Genomic DNA, 20965 nt, shown 5'->3' on the forward strand with positions numbered 1-20965 from the left:
ATTACTGTGTTGTTGTTGTCTGGAATGTCATCCATCATAAATAACCTAGCCTTTATCCTGCACATATCCGCAAAGCCCAGCTGTCCACAGTGTGTAGTTGAAAAGGTAAGGGCATTCATTACACATGTTGTATATCCAGGAGGATCAGCAGGAACATATATATATTTTTTTCTTTACACCCTTTTTTGGGATATCATATAGTAAAATAAACCTGCAAGGACATTTTTGCATGGGGTTGTGGTGGTTGGGGAGGGTCGAGAAATTCAAACAATGATATTTCTGACAACCAAAGCTCCCTAACATGGGATTAAGAGTTTTACAGGTTGCTGAGCACATTAGTCACAAAGTAGAGCATCCAAACTTTTATTCTCCATAAACATGTTAAGCACAACATAAGCCCATTATGTAAGACTCTTTAGAGTGCACTGTAACACAATTCAAAAGGCAACAGATAAACAGATAGCAAGGTATTCATGCAATCATATGCAATGGAATAAACCATCAGTTGTTGTCATATAGAGTGTAATCCACAGTAGCATCCAAACATTTCTAGCTGGATTATCTTCTGAAAAGAGAGCATGTGTGTGTGTAAATGTGTCATTTCTGTTATTTGTGTCATTGTTTGCGTATAGACTATGTTTATATAACACTACATTTTCGATTAGGTTGATTTATCTCCCAGAGAGAAACAAAAAGGAATAGATAATATAATATGATACAATTAGCCTTCAGAAAGTATTCATGCCCCTATACTTTTTCTACATTTTGATATGTTACAAAGTAGGGTTAAAATTGATTTAATTGTCTTTTTATTTTATTTTTCAACATTCTACACAAAATACTCTGTAATGTCAGTGTCAACAAATTAAAGAAATGTACTAATGAAAAATAAAACAAATATATCTTGATTAGATATGTATTGGGTAAGTCTCTAAAGAGCTTTGCACACCTGGATTGTTGAATATTTGCCTATTATTCTTTCGAAAATTATTCACGCTCTATCAAGTTGGTTGTTGATTGTTGCTAGACATACTTTTCAAGTGCTGCCATAGATTTTCAGGCAGATTTGAGTCAAAACTTTAAGTAGGCCACTCAGGAACATTCAATGTCGTCTTGGTAAGCAACTCGTATAGATTTGGTATTGTGTTTTAGGGTTATTGTCCTGCTGAACGGTGAACTAGTCTCTCAGTGTCTGTTGGAAAGCAGACTGAACCAGGTTTTCCTCTAGGATTGTGCCTGTGCTTAGCTACATTCCTTTTCTTTTTATCCTGGAAAACTCCCCAGTCCTTTCTGACAACAAGCATACCCATAACATGATGCAGCCACCACCATGCTTGAAAATATTGAGAATGGTACCCAGTGATGCGTTTTGTTGGATTTGCCCCAAATATAACACTTTGTATTCAGGACGAAAAGTGAATTCCTTTGCCACATTTTTTTGCAGCATTAACTTTAGTGCCTTGTTGTAAACAAGATGCATGTTTTGGAATATTGTTTTATTCTGTACAGGCGTCCTTCTTTTCACTCTGTCATTTAGGTTAGTATTTTGGAGTAACTACAATGTTGTTGATCCATCCTCAGGTTTGTGCTATCACAGCCATCAAACTCTGTTACCGTTTTAAAATCCCCATTGGCCTCATGGTGAAATCCCTGAGCGGTTTTCTTTCTCTCAGTTCGGAAGGACGCCTGTATCTTTGTAGTGCCTGGGTGTATTGATACACCACCCAAAGCCTAATTAACAGCTTCACCATGCTCAAAGGGATATTCATTGTCTGCTTTTTTATTTTTAACAATCGGTTCCCTTCCTTTGTGAGGCATTGGAAAACTTCCCTGGTCTTTGTGGTTAAATCTGTGCTTGAAATTCACTGTTCGACTAAGGGACCTTACAGATAATTGTATGTGTGGGGTACAGAAATGGGATAGTCATTAACAAATCATGTTAACCACTATTATTGCACACAGAGTGGGTACATGCAATTTATTATGTGATTTGTTAAGCAAATGTTTACTCCTGAACTTAATTAGGCTTGCCATAAAGGGGTTGAATACTTTTTTCAATTGTAATTAATTCGTATTTGACATTATGTGGTATTATGTGTAGATCTGTGACCATTTTATATTCAGGCTGTCACAACAAAATGTGGAAAAAGTCAAGGGGTGTGAAGGTACTGTATATTATCATTATATGATGTAATATAATAAAATAATACAATGTTTATGGCCAATAAACATTGTGTGTCACAGTGTCTTAATGAATGAATGAATGAATTTAGAGGAGTTTTGAGAAGAATCATGTTAGAACCAAAAGCCGCTATAGAGCAATGACTCATCTACCCTTATATACTATCAAACTATGCCAACAAAATGACTTGTATTTGAATCTTCCTTGGTAACAGTTTAAATTAAGTTGCTCTTTCACATGTGCAGTAATGCTATAATTACTCTAGTAACAACATCAGTAACATGTTACATAGTAATTGTAAGAAGTTGTCATTGCTTTGTAAATGCATAGTAATGGAATTGTGCATTGTTTGTTATGACACAAGAAACAGTAGACTAAGAAACAGTAACTCAAATACTACACCATTACAATGCAATTACTAAATAATTATGTAACATTGTTTTTAGTAGAGTAACACAATGTGTTTACTAGAGTAATTACATTGCGCTCCACAGGTATAAAAGCAACTTAATGTAAAGTGTAGTGAATGATATGGATGAGATACAGAACATTTACATATATTCATTCTGACTGACAAAGTACCAGAAGGGATTGTTTAAATGTGCTCATCAACCCATACAATCTACTCTTAACATTTTGGTAAACAAATATTTCAATTTCTGTAAAAAAATCTATAAACTAAAAACACAGGCAAAAGGACAGTGAAGGTTATTACGAACATATAGAAGGGTTCTTCTCTTTTTTTCTATAATTTCTTCCCAATATAAATCCACAGGAATAGGAATCGCGCACAACAAAATTTGCTTTTGAACAAACGGTACCTAAAGGCCTTGCAGAAACTGCCAACGCTGCGGAGCGTCGGCTGTGCCATCATCCCCTCATATACTCAACATATTACGAAAGCAAGGAACTTCTCTCTCCATCTCCAACAGTTAAGTCAGGGAAAACAGATTACTTTATGATAACATCCCAGGATCCACAGATTTGTAAGGGAGGATTTGACTTTTTTTTTTTTTTTTTTACAATTTGTAGTTCAGAGTCTGTTTGCTCCCTGAGTCCCGTTAAATCATTTTCATGTTAAACTTGCGAGGGGCGTCTGCGTTGCTGCTGCTCATGCCAGCGTCTGACTTGCGTGGCACATACTCAATCTCTATGTTGTGCTTTGTGGCCCCTTTACCTCTACTCCACAGAAAGAGTAGCACCAGACAAAACAGGACGACACCAAGGAAAGATATGAAGCCCATGGTGGTGGCGATGATTAAGGTCTTTATGTCAAAGGGGAAGGGGACGTTGGTTCGCGTCCCATTGGCACCATTCTCGTTGGGCTGGTTGGAGATGAAGGCAAAGGTCTTGTTGGGTTGGTGAGGCCAGTCTGGAGAGTAGCTGTGGACATGCAGGTGGGCGAGAGATGTGTCGTTGCCACCGGCGTTGCTGGCTATACACACATATGTGCCATTATCCTGAATCTGCGCATAGCGCACCTCAAGGGTGCCATCGGGGAATACTGTGAGCCGCCCGATGGTTTTGGTCGTGATGAACTGCTTCTGTGGTGAGAGCCACATGATGACTGGGGCGGGATCACCGTCCGCCTGGCATACAAAATGAACAGTAGTTCCCTCGTCCACAAATTTCTGCTGTGCCTTGCGATCCCGAATCCTGGACTTGCGACACGTGAAGTAGTTGGGCTGCAGGACATCCGGGAAATCTTTCAACTCTTTTCCCTGTACAAACTCAGGTGAAGCGCAGGTGGGTTGCTGCCGGTTGAAGTTGAGCCTCCAGCGTCTCCGGAACACCCACAGCAGCCGACAGTCACAGGCCAAGGGGTTGTCGTAAAGCGCAAGAGTCTCCAGGTTGCCTACCGAGTGGAACGCAGACTCCTCCAAAGTGCTCAAGGCATTGCCAGACACATTGAAGATCTTCAGATAGTTTAGGCCTCGGAACGAGTAGGGCTCGATCATAGCCAGCCTGCCCCCGACCAGGTGAAACTCCTGGAGCCTCAGAAGGTCATGGAGCTTATTCCCCTCAATAGTGTGGATGGGGTTATAGGACAGATTCAGAAACCGTAGGTAGACCAAGTGCCGGAGAGCCACGTATGGGATGGAGGTCAGGTTGCCATTGGTGATGGTCAGCGAGGTGAGGTTCAGTCCATAGAGGCAATTTGAGGTCATGGTGTCCAGGTAGGGCCAGTTGGCGATCTCCAGCACTTTCAGCCGGTAGAGCCTTTTGAAGGAGTAATCCTTAATAATGTAGATGTTGAGGTGGCGCAGCCTGAGAAAGATCAAACTATGGAGGTGGGTGAAGGCCTCGGTGGGCACCGAGGTCAGGTTGCACTTCTCCAAAGTCAGCTGCTCTAGGCTGCTGAGGCCATGGAAGGCCCGGTGGGAGATGAACACCAAGTCATTGTCGCCCACCTCCATGGAGCGCAGGTTGTATAGGTCTTGGAACATATAGTCCAGCAGGATGACTATCTTGTTCTCACTGATGTCCAGCTGGGTGAGGTTGCTGAGGCCCGTGAACACACCCAGCTGGATGAGTTTGAGCTTGTTGCTGCGCAGCCCCAATGTCCGCAGGCCGTACAGGTTGTTGAAGGCGCCGGGCTCGATGGCAGAGATGGTGTTTTCGTTGAGCTCCAGCTCCTCCAGGTTGGGGTAGGTGGCGAACTCATCCATGTTGATGGTCTTGATGCGGTTCTTGCTGAGGTCCAGCAGCCGCGTTTCTGTGGGGATGCCCTCAGGGACGGACATAAGCTTCTTGCGGTGGCATATGACCGAGCGTTCCTGGGCGTTGCACTCGCAGCGGGACGGGCAGCCTGTGGTGGAACCGGACAGTACGGTGCCCAGCATCAGAATCAGAATGGGCTGCCAGCAAGCCACCAGGTAGCTGTGCCCATTCGCTTCCCTGGCCCCCATCCTATCGGTTACCTATGGAGACACAAGAGAGACAGAGAAAGGACATGTTAGAAAAACAAATCACTGATTAGATATCCTCTAAATGACACTGGGCTATTTCCTTATCATTAAAATTGGTGGTCACTCAAAATTGTAACAGTACGTTGTTGGACTGTGGATTCATACTGTAGGTTTAATGCTGCTAAACTGTCCAGTGAGATCACTTTCGTAATGTATTTTGAAGCCACATTCTGCAGTATTGCTGCATATAAAATGCTTTGAAGTGTGGGAAAAGGAGTGTCCTTTAATGAAAACATATTATACTGTTTGTTCTCTTTAGAAAAATAGTGGCTACTATTCTCTGCCAGGCATTTCGACACCAACAATGAAAAGCAATAAAATGAAATGCGATGCCACCCTCGTGACACAATTTGAAATAGAGTGCAAATTGCTGCAATATTAATGGCACAAAGGAAAGAGGAATGGGGGTGGGGGATTACTAGGAATAAGGTATGTGCTTGCATAATGGAGAAAACGGACATATTTGAATTCTGCAACGCTCACTACTCTACGCAGAACAACAAAGGCATTTCAGATGCAGGAGGCTCCTGTGAACTGATGGAACAGTGTTCGCTGCACCATATAAGACTCATTTATGAGCCATAAGCAGAAATGCTGAGCTTGGACAGACAGTAGATGTATCACAAAGAATTCTAATCAATTCCTGGCATGTGTGATGCTGCCTGGTTATGTATAGAGTGCGTGTGTGTGTGTGTGTGTGTGTGTGTGTGTGTGTGTGTGTGTGTGTGTGTGTGGCGCAGTGGAGGGTATACGCCGTATACCCACTTATTTTTCCGTGGGCATTGCGTATACTCACTTCTTAATCTCCACTGATACGTAACAATGTAGTGTAGTGGAGGTATACGCAGTTTCAATTAATAAGGCAGATGGAACAGATCAGAATATTTAGCTTAAAATGTTGATAAACTATTATTTCTTCACATTTTAGGTGCAGCAATGTACTTTCGCGTGAATGTTCCAAAATGCAATTAGCAGGAAAACGGCGTTCTAAAATGTGCACCGCAGAGATGGAAATATCCATTAGAAATTTAGAAAGAGGGGGGATTTAAATACGCAACAACTATCATTGGTTGCTAATATGACTAGGATAGACAATGAAAGAAAGTTGAAAGAAAATCAATAAAACAGGATAAAGCATATGAGTAAGTCTTTATAAAAATAATTGCCTCCACGTTTCTATGGTGGGATTTTGGCTATAGGCTAATTTCAAGTGAGGTAAGACATATCTCATAATATCAAGTAAAACATCCAGGTTTCAAACATTTAAGGAAAGAAAAAATATAGCGATGCTAATGAAAGGCCTAACCATCTTCTGGTAGATGGAAAGGCTTTCCCAAAAACATTCTATATTAAATGTTAACTACAGTAGCTACAAAGTAGCCTATGCCTACCTGTCAGAATGATATCATGATTATTTGCATCAATCCAGTAGCTATTTATTTTGCAAACTCCAACTCATGTGCTACAGAAACACTGCTAACCAAACAACAGTGCTAGGTGCCTGCACACTTGAATTAAAGGGTAACTACACTAAAATAAATTATTAGACTTGTCCCAGACCTCAAAAGTGGTCGGTCTCCTGATGTGGTTTAAGCATTGTTATGGACTTAGAACATACCATTTTGTTGTTATTCTGTTAAAAAAAATGGGTGACTTTGAGAGTGAAAACATGAAACAATGAGGAAAAATCTGAATCAATGGTATTAGCCTACTTGCACAGTACAGCTTGGGTTGGCCTGACTGTGAAAGACCAATATGGGATTTATCATTGTAGGTCATTCAGAGTGTATATCACTGTTTCTCATAGATGTTTTTACACAGGGAGCCTTTCGTTCGCCGTGTGGGGCGGTTGGATTTTTTTTTGTAAAAATGTAGTCGCCTATACGCACTTCTTCAAGGAACCACTACACCACTGTGTGTGTGTCGATGTTGGTGTGTGTGGCTTGAATGCATGCATAGCAACTTGTTCAAGATCAATCAGTCGATGCGAGCTCCCTAATATTAAATGATGGTATTTCAAAAGCGGCCAGGTGCAGCTTGAATTAACATTTTTCCGAAGATAATCCAATTCACGCTGTTTGAGACATGTACAGTGGGGTTTGATACACTGCCGATTTTGCAGGTTTTCCTACTTACAAAGCATGTAGAGGTCTGTAATTTCTATCATAGGTGCACTTCAACTGTGAGAGACGGAATCCAGAAAATCACATTGTATGATTTTTGAGTAATTAATTTGCATTTTATTGCATGACATAAGTATTCGATACATCAGAAAAGCAGAACTTAATATTTGGTACAGAAACCTTTGTTTGCAATTACAGAGATTACAGAGAGGTCTTGACCAGGTTTGCACACACTGCAGCAGGGATTTTGGCCCACTCCTCCATACAGACCTTCTCCAGATCCTTCAGGTTTCGGGGCTGTCGCTGGGCAATACAGACTTTCAGCTCCCTCCAAAGATTTTCTATTGGGTTCAGGTCTGGAGACTGGCTAGGCCACTCCAGGACCTTGAGATGCTTCTTACGGAGCCACTCCTTAGTTGCCCTGGCTGTGTGGTTTGGGTCGTTGTCATGCTGGAAGACCCAGCCACGACCCATCTTCAATGCTCTTACTGAGGGAAGGAGGTTGTTGGCCAAGATATCGCGATACATGGCCCCATCCATCCTCCCCTCAATACGGTGCAGTCGTCCTGTCCCCTTTGCAGAAAAGCATCCCCAAAGAATGATGTTTCCACCTCCATGCTTCACAGTTGGGATGGTGTTCTTGGGGTTGTACTCATCCTTCTTCTTCCTCCAAACACGGCAAGTGGAGTTTAGACCAAAAAGCTCTATTTTTGTCTCATCAGACCACATGACCTTCTCCCATTCCTCCTCTGGATCATCCAGGTGGTCATTGGCAAACTTCAGACAGGCCTGGACATGCGCTGGCTTGAGCAGGGGGACCTTGCGTGCGCTGCAGGATTTTAATCCATGACGGTGTAGTGTGTTACTAATGGTTTTCTTTGAGACTGTGGTCCCAGCTCTCTTCAGGTCATTGACCAGGTCCTGCCGTGTAGTTCTGGGCTGATCCTTCACCTTTCTCATGATCATTGATGCCCCACAAGGTGAGATCTTGCATGGAGCCCCAGACCGAGGGTGATTGACCGTCATCTTGAACTTCTTCCATTTTCTAATAATTGCGCCAACAGTTGTTGCCTTCTCACCAAGCTGCTTGCCTATTGTCCTGTAGCCCATCCCAGCCTTGTGCAGGTCTACAATTTTATCCTTGATGTCCTTACACAGCTCTCTGGTCTTGGCCATTGTGGAGAGGTTGGAGTCTGTTTGATTGAGTGTGTGGACAGGTGTCTTTTATACAGGTAACGAGTTCAAACAGGTGCAGTTAATACAAGTAATGAGTGGAAAACAGGAAGGCTTCTTAAAGAAAAACCAACAGGTCTGTGAGAGCCGGAATTCTTACTGGTTGGTAGGTGATCAAATACTTATGTCATGCAATAAAATGCAGATTCATTACTTAAAAATCATACAATTTGATTTTCTGGATTTTCAATTCCGTCTCTCACAGTTGAAGTGTACCTATGATAAAAATTACAGACCTCTACATGCTTTGTAAGTAGGAAAACCTGCAAAATCGGCAGTGTATCAAATACTTGTTCTCCCCACTGTATGCTGAGCACATCTTTAATGTGTACCGTTAGCATAGAATATTTTATTTTTTCTATTTCCATGCGTGAATGTGCTGTGTGAGTTAAAACAGAGTGGGGAGTGGGTCAGCAGTAGCAGGGAGCAATCAAAGACAAATGGTGTCAAGTCCGATGTACAGTGCATTCGGAAAGTATTCAGACCCCTTGACTAGTGTGATGTTTTGACTCCAGTTTTTTTGTTTTTCTTTTAATTTCTTCAATTGTAAAGCGACTTTGGGTCCTTTGTATAAGTCCCATGTATTATTATTATTTATTATTATTACTACTAGTACTAACATTGTAATTAATCATTGATTTTATCATTATATTATTTTCAATTTTTATGCAGAGCCATAGTGGCATAGCAATTACTTGTGTATTTATTGAAAAAGGTGGATTAAAGGCCCAGTGCAGTCAAAACCGTGATTTTCCTGTGTTTTGTATATATTTCCACACTGTGAGGTTGGAATAATACTGTGAAATTGTGAAAATGATAATGCCCTTTTAGTTTAAGAGCTGTTTGAAAAGACCACCTGAAATGTTTGCCTGTTTTGGTGAGATCACCAGATGGTAAATTAGTTAATAGAGCAATAACAAAATGCTTGCTTGAGAAATTGCTCTTTGGTGAGAATCTATTTTTGTTTATTTTTGACCATTTTAATTGAAAACAATCACAGTAAGGTACTTACATTTTACCCAGAAATCATTTGATATAGATACAAATGGCTGCTTTAGACCTTTAAACAAAAAGGGACATCATTCATGAGATTCTAAGAAATTCTTCCCAAAACCTTAAGTTTTAGCCTTGTAGTTTAACAATATACAGTATAATTCTGTACAAGTATGCAGAGGACCTGTAACACCATTTCATAGGTGGTGTATTGTTGGGTTTGTACACCCTATTTTTCAGGATGTGGAACAAAACCCTCACATGTCCTTACTAATCTTTGTAATCTGGCCTTGCACACAAGTCAAGTGATACACAAAAATCTATCTTAAATACCTTACACTATTTAAGACTATTGGACATTCAACTCCATTCTCAGTGTTTTGTCTCTCTATAGCAGCCATTAGCAACGATCAGTTAACCTTCTAATTGGTTCTGGGTGGCACACACATCAAACTTGCATGAACACTGATGACCAAACATTCCTCGTGTCTAAGTCATTGTTAGAAAAAAAGTTTGGTCCAATTCGGACGTTAGGTACTTTATTTATTGTATATTATATAAGTCCTATAAATTAAAATGGCAAATTTGGGTAAAATCAATTATCTTAATTTCTCTGATCAAATTATATTTCAACAAAATAATGTTGCAGGAATGCTTATCTTATCTGTTTCTAACAGAAACGATTTCAAAACAATCAGATGGTTGGTGTCAAAATCCTTTTTTTTGTGGCTTTTTGAGGTGGAATGGCTCTCATGCCTTTCTTCATGTCTGTGACAGAGATGCTTATGTAGTTAATTGTGCATAGCCCTATCAAATTTGACTGTCTGAACAGTCACAAAGACAGCTGAAAGAGGCACACGTTCTTCTATAGGCTATACTGTAGGGTTTTCTTGTAGAGTTTATTAACTGCATTCGGGTCGCATGTGCAGTCCGGCAGCGTCAATAATTCATGTGCTTTGAATTCATGAAGATTTTGTGTGAAGTAAATATGCTAAGCTAAAGGCTTCCATGCGACAACCCGTTTGGATATTGTGCTATTTCATTTTTTGCTAATCTGATGATGCGCATGTTGTGCATTTTGTGGAATTGCATTAGTGCCGACATTGGGGAATTTTTTGTAATTTCCCGGGTCTTGTCGTAATTTTTTTGGGGGGGAAATGTGAAGTGTTCCAAGGACAGTCCTGGGATCCTGACCAATGTTAATCCATAGTCTCGACCCACATCCCTGAGGAGCTCCAGTCAATTTATGATCGCTATTGTCACACACATAATTCCCTTGGTGCTAAGCACTTTAAATCTCTCCTCATTAATTTTGTCTCTCAAGTCAATATGTAATGAGCTGACTGCGTGACAATGTTTGTGAAGGTGGATAATGTACACTTTTGAGCTTCACTGATTTTAAAAAGTCCACATTTACACATGACAGAATGTGACTGCAAGGAGAGAAAATAACTGATAATTGTTATGGTAGACAGTTAATTAAATGGTGACATTTACTACCATTGTCGCCACTGCTGATAATTCTTTCTGGAAAGCCCCAGACAAGACAAACTGACGCTAGATTAATCAAAGGGGTTTACGTTTTTTTTCTCGCTCTCAATTTAATTTAATTATTCTCGTTGGGTCAAGGGTCAGACGGAGAAGTGTCAATAACATCTGTAATCAAGTGAAATACCATCTCAAACCAATGAGAAATGGCTGAAAGAAAAAGTTAATATAGGGACCATCTCTGGGGGATAGTGAATTGGGGTCAGAGTCGGAGTTCAAGAACTGCCCATACGTCCCAGAGCAGACATTACTGTCTCCGACGTAACTGCATAATTGTCCTGTTTGTATTACTTAAAAAGTGCACTATACAGAAATTGCTCCGACATTTCCTGGTTGCTAAAATTCTAATAGTTTGCCTAATTTCAGTTTGTGACAAAACAAGAAAGTATAGTGTACAGAATCATTGTACCATCTAAAACGTTGTGAAATATATTTTCCATAACCAAAAATATTGTATTTTCAGCTGGTGTACAAAACTGAAAGTAAAAGACGCAAAACCAAAACTTAAGAACGGGAAGCATAGAAGTAGCGCACATAGAACATATATACCGCTTCTTAGACTTGCTTTCAATGAGAATGACAGATCTATAACTCACATTTCTATGTGAATTTGGTCTGGTCGCCCCAAAAGTTATATATTGCAGCTTTAAACTACATTGATCCAAGTTAAAGCTGTCTGAAAAGGGAGCCATACAGGATGTATGTACAGGAGGCTTAAGCAGCTGGTGGAACACCTGACAGGGGAGAGGAAGTGCAGCTGCCAATCTCTATTTTCCGTGCCACCTTTTTGCCTTTGCTTTGTGTGCCTATTACACATTGGATATCGCGCTCATAGATGCTATTATGTCCAACTCCATCATTGACACCAAAACCTAATCAAGGAAGCGCTCAACTGTAATCACTTGCTGGTAAAGCTACATGGCTGCAGCATCGGAGTCTAGGACCACAGTAGGGTATTAGGATGGTAATGAGTATGAGCAGTCCTTCAACGCAAAACTGGGGTCAAAATCCCAATGAAATAATACCAGTCTGATTATTTCATTCTAGCACCTGATTTTCCGAGGCTCATATGAAACAGACAAAAAGCTCCATTGTATCGATGCAGCAAAAAACATTCTCTATTTCATTTCGTTCAAATAAAATGAAAGCAGTTTCACTGCAGTGTTCATATCTTTTTCAAGACTGTTTTTAATAAGGACATGTTGGCAGCTGATGCTCCATGGCTAGTATATAAGCACACAGACAAAGGGAAAGATGCGGAGGACATGCCTATATGAAATGCTAGCCATGTTTAAATATTTATGGCTCCATTTAGTTAACGATCCCTTGCAGGCATGGCAATCCTAATGCAATTCCTCACTCCAATCAACTCGCCATTGAAGAAATACATTAATTTCAGCAGAAGTGAGAAGAGACATTTACATTACATTTACATTTTAGTCATTTAGCAGAAGCTCTTATCCAGAGCGACTTACAGTTAGTGAGTGCATACATGATGATGATTATATATATATATATATATATATTTATTTTTTTCATACTGGCCCCCCGTGGGAATCGAACCCACAACCCTGGCGTTGCAAACGCCATGCTCTACCAACTGAGCTACATCCCTTCTGGGAGACCTTCTCTCCCAGAAAATAAATGTTGTAGGATAAAACTTAGCCAAAGTTCTAGAAAAGTGTCACTTGTCGTGATTATATTATAATTATAGACTCCGATTCTTATTCCAAAACCCCAGGAATGGGTGATTGGCAGCTTAATAATTATGATCACAAGAAATGATTGGCATGAGCTAACAGAATACTTATGATGCTGTGCTGTCACACAAACGTATAACAGGTAAACAATGAATACCATACAATTACAGGACTTATTCACCTTTAGTGACCCTAGCCTGGAATTATGTCAATATAATGTAAAGGCTCCCAGAAAATAAATGTTCTCATTACGTTTTCTCATTTCTGGGGAAATTAAAGTCTCGGATTTACCATCTACAAATTCACCCAAAGAATTCTCTGCTTGTTGATTCTTGGAACAATCAGAAAAATACATAAAAACGCATATTTGTAGACAGTGTGGTAATATACTGTATGAATGTATGTATAGACATACATACATACATACATACATACATACATACATACATACATACATACATACATACATACATACATACATACATACATACATACATACATACATACATACATACATACAAATAAACACACACACATACATACATATATACAGTGGGGAGAACAAGTATTTGATACACTGCCGATTTTGCAGGTTTTCCTACTTATAAAGCATGTAGAGGTCTGTAATTTTTATCATAGGTACACTTCAACCACGAGAAACGGAATCTAAAACAAAAATGCAGAAAATCACATTGTATGATTTTTAAGTAATTAATTTGCATTCTATTGCATGACATAAGTATTTGATCACCTACCAACCAGTGACAATTCCGGCTCTCACAGACCTGTTAGTTTTTCTTTAAGAAGCCCTCCTGTTCTCCACTCATTACCTGTATTACCTGCACCTGTTTGAACTCGTTACCTGTATAAAAGACACCTGTCCACACACTCAATCAAACAGACTCCAACCTCTCCACAATGGCCAAGACCAGAGAGCTGTGCAAGGACATCAGGGATGCAATTGTAGACCTGCACAAGGCTGGGATGGGCTACAGGACAATAGGCAAGAAGCTTGGTGAGAAGGCAACAACTGTTGGCGCAATTATTAGAAAATGGAAGAAGTTCAAGATGACGGTCAATCACCCTCTGTCTGGGGCTCCATGCAAGATCTCACCTCGTGGGGCATCAATGATCATGAGGAAGGTGAGGGATCAGCCCAGAACTACACGGCAGGACCTGATCAATGACCTGAAGAGAGCTGGGACCACAGTTTCAAAGAAAACCAATATTAACACACTACGCCGTCATGGATTAAAATCCTGCAACGCACGCAAGGTCCCCCTGCTCAAGCCAGCGCATGTCCAGGCCCGTCTGAAGTTTGCCAATGACCATCTGGATGATCCAGAGGAGGAATGGGAGAAGGTCATGTGGTCTGATGAGACAAAAATTGAGCTTTTTGGTCTAAACTCCACTCGCCGTGTTTGGAGGAAGAAGAAGGATGAGTACAACCCCAAGAACACCATCCCAACCGTGAAGCATGGAGGTGGAAACATCATTCTTTGGGGATGCTTTTCTGCAAAGGGGTCAGGATGACTGCACCGTATTGAGGGGAGGATGGATGGGACCATGTATCGCGAGATCTTGGCCAACAACCTCCTTCCCTCAGTAAGAGCATTGAAGATGGGTCGTGGTTGGGTCTTCCAGCATGACAACGACCCAAAACACACAGCCAGAGAAACTAAGGAGTGGCTCCGTAAGAAGCATCTCAAGGTCCTGGAGTGGCCTAGCCAGTCTCCAGACCTGAACCCAATAGAAAATCTTTGGAGGGAGCTGAAAGTCTGTATTGCCCAGCGACAGCCCCCGAAACCTGAAGGATCTGGAGAAGGTCTGTATGGAGGAGTGGGCCAAAATCCCTGCTGCAGTGTGTGCAAACCTGGTCAAGACCTACAGGAAACGTATGATCTCTGTAATTGCAAACAAAGGTTTCTGTACCAAATATTAAGTTCTGCTTTTCTGATGTATCAAATACTTATGTCATGCAATAAAATGCAAATTAATTACTTAAAAATCATACAATGTGATTTTCTGGATTTTAGTTTTAGGTTCTGTCTCTCACAGTTGAAGTGTACCTATGATAAAAATTACAGACCTCTACATGCTTTGTAAGTAGGAAAACCTGCAAAATCGGCAGTGTATCAAATACTTGTTCTCCCCACTGTATGTATATGTATATATATATATACACATACATACATACACACACACACAGCTGTGGAAAAAATTAAGAGACCACTGCAAATTTTTCTTAAATCAGTATCTCTACATGTATGACAGCCATTCCATTCCAGTGTCTGTTGAATTCCAACACAGGCACACCTCATTGTACTGAATTAGGTACTGATTAGGTGATCACATGAACCAAACCTTATTTAACGAGGAAAAGTATAAAAGCCAGTGCTGTGGTCATCACTATCCTCTTGCAACAGGACCAGCTGGATGGCAAAAACAGTGCTAATAGTACCTCAAAAGTAATATTAATCAGAAAAGAACAACTATTGACCATGCCAAAAGAGTTGAAAATGAAAGTTTTGAGTGAGGAAAAGAAGGGTTCAATTCTGGCTTTACTGGCAGAGGGATACAGTGAGCATCAGGTTCCTTCCATCCTTAAAATTTCAAAGACGGCGGTTCATAAAAACAAGGTCAAGCAGCAGACATTGGGGACAACAAAGCTACAGACCGGCAGAGGGCGAAAATGACTCTACTGACCGGGATAACCGGCAACTCATTCGAATGTCACTCAACAACTGTAGGATGACATCAAGTGACCTACAAAAAGAATGGCAAACGGCAGCTGGGGTGAAGTGCACTGTGAGGACGGTTTGAAACAGGCTCCGAGGGGAAGGGCTGAAGTCGTGCAAAGCTAGAAAAAAGCCCTTCATCAATGATAAGCAAAGAAGAGCTAGGCTGAGGTTTGCAATAGACCATAAAGATTGGACCGTAGAGGACTGGAGTAAGGTAATCTTCTCTGATGAGTCCAATTTTCAGCTTTGCCCAACACCTGGTCGTCTAATGGTTAGACGGAGACCTGGAGAGGCCTACAAGCCACAGTGTCTCGCACCCACTGTGAAATTTGGTGGAGGATCGGTGATGATCTGGGGGTGCTTCAGCTAGGCTGGAATCGGGCAGATTTGTCTTTGTGAAGGACGCATGAATTAAGCCACGTACAAGGTTGTCCTGGAAGAAAACTTGCTTCCTTTTGCTCTGACATTGTTGCCCAACTCTGAGGATTGGTTTTTCCAGCAGGACAATGCGCCATGCCACACAGCCAGGTCAATCAAGGTGTGGATGGAGGACCACCAGATCAAGACCCTGTCATAGCCAGCCCAATCTCCAGACCTGAACCCCATTGAAAACTTCTGGAATGTGATCAAGAGGAAGATGGATGGTCACAAGCCATTAAACAAAGCTGAGCTGCTTGAATCTTTGCGCCAGGAGTGGCATAAAGTCACCCAACATCAATGTGAAAGACTGGTGAAGAGCATGCCAAGACGCATGAAAGCTGTGATTGATTTCTGAACTCTTCCTAAGTTAAAACATTAGTATCGTGTTGTTTAAAAATGAACATGACCTAATTTTCTTTACATTATTCGAGGTCTGACAACACTGCATCTTTTTTGTTATTTTGACTTGTTGTCATTGTCTGCAAATAAATGCTCTAAATGACAATATTATTTATTTGGAATTTGGGAGAAATGTTGTCAGTAGTTTATAGAATAAAACAAAAATGTAATTTTTACCCAAACACATACCTATAAATAGTAAAACCAGAGAAACTGATAATTTTGCAGATGTCTCTTAATTTTTTTAGCAGCTGTGTATATATACAGTGGGGAAAAAAGTATTTAGTCAGCCACCAATTGTGCAAGTTCTCCCACTTAAAAAGATGAGAGGCCTGTAATTTTCTTCATAGGTACACGTCACCTATGACAGACAAATTGAGAATTTTTTTCTCCAGAAAATCACATTATAGGATTTTTTATGAATTTATTTGAAAATGATGGTGGAAAATAAGTATTTGGTCAATAACAAAAGTTTCTCAATACTTTGTTATATACCCTTTGTTGGCAATGACACAGGTCAAACATTTTCTGTAAGTCTTCACAAGGTTTTCACACACTGTTGCTGGTATTTTGGCCCATTCCTCCATGCAGATCTCCTCTAGAGCAGTGATGTTTTGGGGCTGTCTCTGGGCAACACGGACTTTCAACTCACTCCAACGATTTTCTAGGGGGTTGAGATCTGGAGACTGGCTAGGCCACTCCAGGACCTTGAAATGCTTCTTACGAAGCCACTCCTTCGTGCCCGGGCGGTGTGTTTGGGATCATTGTCATGCTGAAAGACCCAGCCACGTTTAATCTTCAATGCACTCAAAATACATGGCCCCATTCATTCTTTCCTTTACACGGATCAGTCGTCCTGGTCCCTTTGCAGAAAAACAGCCCCAAAGCATGATGTTTCCACCCCCATGCTTCACAGTAGGTATGGTGTTCTTTGGATGCAACTCAGCATTCTTTGTCCTCCAAACACGACGAGTTGAGTTTTTACCAAAAAGTTCTATTTTGGTTTCATCTGACCATATGACATTCTCCCAATCCTCTTCTGGATCATCCAAATGCACTCTAGCAAACGTCAGACGGGCCTGGACACGTACTGGCTTAAGCAGGGGGACACGTCTGGCACTGCAGGATTTGAGTCCCTGGCGGCGTAGTGTGTTACTGATGGTAGGCTTTGTTACTTTGGTCCCAGCTCTCTGCAGGTCATTCACTAGGTCCCCCCGTGTGGTTCTGGGATTTTTGCTCACCGTTCTTGTGATCATTTTGACCCCACGGGGTGAGATCTTGCGTGGAGCCCCAGATCGAGGGAGATTATCAGTGGTCTTGAATGTCTTCCATTTCCTAATAATTGCTCCCTCAGTTGATTTCTTCGAACCAAGCTGCTTACCTATTGCAGATTCAGTCTTCCCAGCCTGGTGCAGGTCTACAATTTTGTTTCTGGTGTCCTTTGACAGCTCTTCGTCTTGGCCATAGTGGAGTTTGGAGTGTGACTGTTTGAGGTTGTGGACAGGTGTCTTTTATACTGATAACAAGATCAAACAGGTGCCATTAATACAGGTAACGAGTGGAGGACAGAGGGGCCTCTTAAAGAAGAAGTTACAGGTCTGTGAGAGCCAGACATCTTGCTTGTTTGTAGGTGACCAAATACTTATTTTCCACCATAATTTGCAAATAAATTCATAAAAAATCCTACAATGTGATTTTCTGGAATAAAAATGCTCAATTTGTCTGTCATAGTTGACGTGTACCTATGATGAAAATTACAGGCCTCTCATCTTTTTAAGTGGGAGAACTTGCAATTGGTGGCTGACTAAATACTTTTTTTTCCCCCACTGTACATACAAACTCCGTTTTTCACAATTCCTGACATTCAATCCTTGTAAAACTTTCCTGTCTTAGCTCAGTTAGGATCACCACTTTATTTTAAGAATGTGAAATGTCAGAATAATAGTAGAGATAATTTATTTCAGATTTTATTTCTTTCATCACATTCCCAGTGGGTCAGAAGTTAACATACACTCAATTAGTATTTGGTAGCATTGCCTTTAAATTGTTTAACTTGGGTCAAACGTTTTGGGTAGCCTTACACAAGCTTCCCACAATAAGTTGGGTGAATTTTGGCCCATTCCTCCTGACAGAGCTGGTGTAACTGAGTCAGGTTTCTAGGCCTCCTTGCTCGCACATGCTTTTTCAGTTCTGCCCACACATTTTCTTTGGATTGAGGTCAGGGCTTTGTGATGGCCACTCCAATACCTTGACTTTGTTGTCCTTAAGCCATTTTGCCACAACTTTGGAAGCATGCTTGGGGTGATTGTCCATTTGGAAGACCCATTTGCGATCAAGCTTTAACTTCCTGACTGATGTCTTGAGATGTTGCTTCAATATATCCACATACTTTTCCTTCCTCATGATGCCATCTATTTTGTGAAGTGCACCAGTCCCTCCTGCAGCAAAGCTCCCCCACAGCATGATGCTGCCACCCCCGTGCTTCACGGTTGGGATGGTGTTCTTCGGCTTACAAGCATCCCCCCTTTTCCTCCTAACATAACAATGGTCATTATGGCCAAACAGTTCTATTTTTGTTTCATCAGAGCAGAGGACATTTCTCCAAAAAGTAAGATCTTTGTCCCCATGTACAGTTGCAAACCGTAGTCTGGCTTTTTTATGGCGGTTTCGGAGCAGTTGCTTCTTCCTTGCTGAGCGGTCTTTGAGGTTATGTCGATATAGGATTCATTTAATTGTAGATACCTTTGTACCTGTTTCCTCCAGCATCTTCACAAGGTCCTTTGCTGTTGTTCTGGGATTGATTTGCACTTTTCGTACCAAAGTACGTTCATCTCTAGGAGACAGAACGCGTCTCCTTCCTGAGTGGTATGACGGCTGCGTGGTCCCATGGTGTTTATACTTGCGTACTATTGTTTGTACAGATGAACGTGGTACCTTCAGGCGTTTGGAAATTGCTCACAAGGATGAACCAAACTTGTGGAGGTCTACAATTTATTTTCTGAAGTCTTGGCTGATTTCTTTTGATTTTCCCATGATGTCAAGCAAAGAGGCACTGAGTTTGAAGGTAGGCCTTGAAATACATCCACAGGTACACCTCCAATTGACTAAAATGATGTCAATTAGCCTATCAGAAGCTTCTAAAGCCATGACATCATTTTCTGGAAGTCAACTTAGTGTATGTAAACTTCTGACCCACTGGAATTGTGATATAGTGAATTATAAGTGAAATAATCTGTCTGTAAACAATTGTTGGAAAAATTATCTGTGTCGGCACAAAGTAGATGTCCTAACCGACTTGCCAAAACTATAATTTGTTAACAAGAAATTTGTGGAGTGGTTGAAAAACGAGTTTTAATGACTCCAACCTAAGTGTATGTAACCTTCCGACTTCAACTGTACATACACACACATATGTTATATACACGGTACCAGTTAAAAGTTTGAACACCTACTCATTCCAGTGTTTTTCTTTATTTTGACAATTTTCTACGTTGTAGAATAATAGTGAAGACATCAAAACTATGAAATAACACATATGGAATCATGTATTAACCAAAAAAGTGTTAAACATATCAAAATATATTTTATATTTGAGACTCTTCAAAGTAGCCACCCTTTGCCTTGATGACAACTTTGCACACTGTTGGCATTCTCTCAACCAGCTTCATGAGGTAGTCACCTGGAATGCATTTCAATTAACAGGTGTGCCTTCTTAAAAGTTAATTTGTGGAATTTCTTTCCTTCTTAATGCGTTTGAGCAAATCAGTTGTGTTGTGACAAGGTGGGGGTGGCATAGAGCAGATAGCCCTATTTGGTAAAAGACCAAGTCCATATTATGGCAAGAACAGATCAAATAAGCAAAGAGCGACGACAGTCCATCATTACTTTAAGACATGAAGGTCAGTCAATACGGAACATTTCAAGAACATTGAAAGTTTCCTCAAGTGCAGTCACAAAAACTATCAAGCGCTATTATGAAACTGGCTCTCATGAGGACCGCCACAGGAAAGGAAGTCCCAAAGTTCATAAGAGTTACCAGCCTCAGAAATTGCAGCCCAAATAAATGCTTCACAGAGTTCAAGTACCAGACACATCTCAACATCAACTGTTCAGAGGAGACTGCGTGAATCAGGCCTTCATGGTCAAATTGCTGCAAAGAAACCACTACTAAAGGACACCAATAATAATAAGAGACTTGCTTGGGCCAAGAAATACGAGCAATGGACATTAGACCGGTGGAAATCTGTCCTCTGGTCTGATGAGTGCAAATTTGAGATTTTTGGTTCCAACCGCCATGTCTTCATGAGACGCAGAGTAGGTGAACAGATGATCTCTGCATGCGTGGTTCCCACCGTGAAGCCTGGAGGAGGTGGTGTGATGGTGCTTTGCTGGTGACACTGTGTGATTTATTTAGTATTCAAGGCACACTTAACCAGCATGGCTACCCCAGCATTCTGCAGCGATACACCATCCCATCTGGTTTGCACTTAGTGGGACTATCATTTGTTTTTTAACAGGACAATGACCCAAAACACACGTCCAGGCTGTTTAAGGGCTGTTTTACCAAGAAGGAGAGGGATGGAGTGCTGTATCAGATGACCTAGCCTCCACAATCACCCGACCTCAACCCAATTGAGATGGTTTTGGCTGAGTTGGA

The 20965-nt window shown here is 41.1% G+C and overlaps 1 protein-coding gene across 3 annotated transcripts in view; it reads right to left on the bottom strand.

Moving 5' to 3' along the window:
• Window positions 1–1977: 1977 nt before the first annotated feature.
• lingo1a (leucine rich repeat and Ig domain containing 1a) overlaps window positions 1978–20965 on the bottom strand; it is a 266562-nt gene continuing 247574 nt past the window's right edge. For all 3 annotated transcript variants that reach the window (XM_041837656.2, XM_041837654.2, XM_041837653.2), the window contains one exon: window positions 1978–5103. In XM_041837656.2, the coding sequence (XP_041693590.1) occupies window positions 3244–5091 (1848 nt within the window). In that variant the 5' untranslated portion in view covers window positions 5092–5103 and the 3' untranslated portion in view covers window positions 1978–3243. The remainder of the gene's footprint in view (window positions 5104–20965) is intronic.

Source organism: Coregonus clupeaformis, chromosome 19 (genome assembly GCF_020615455.1).
Source record: "Coregonus clupeaformis isolate EN_2021a chromosome 19, ASM2061545v1, whole genome shotgun sequence".
Classification (NCBI taxonomy): domain Eukaryota; kingdom Metazoa; phylum Chordata; class Actinopteri; order Salmoniformes; family Salmonidae; genus Coregonus; species Coregonus clupeaformis.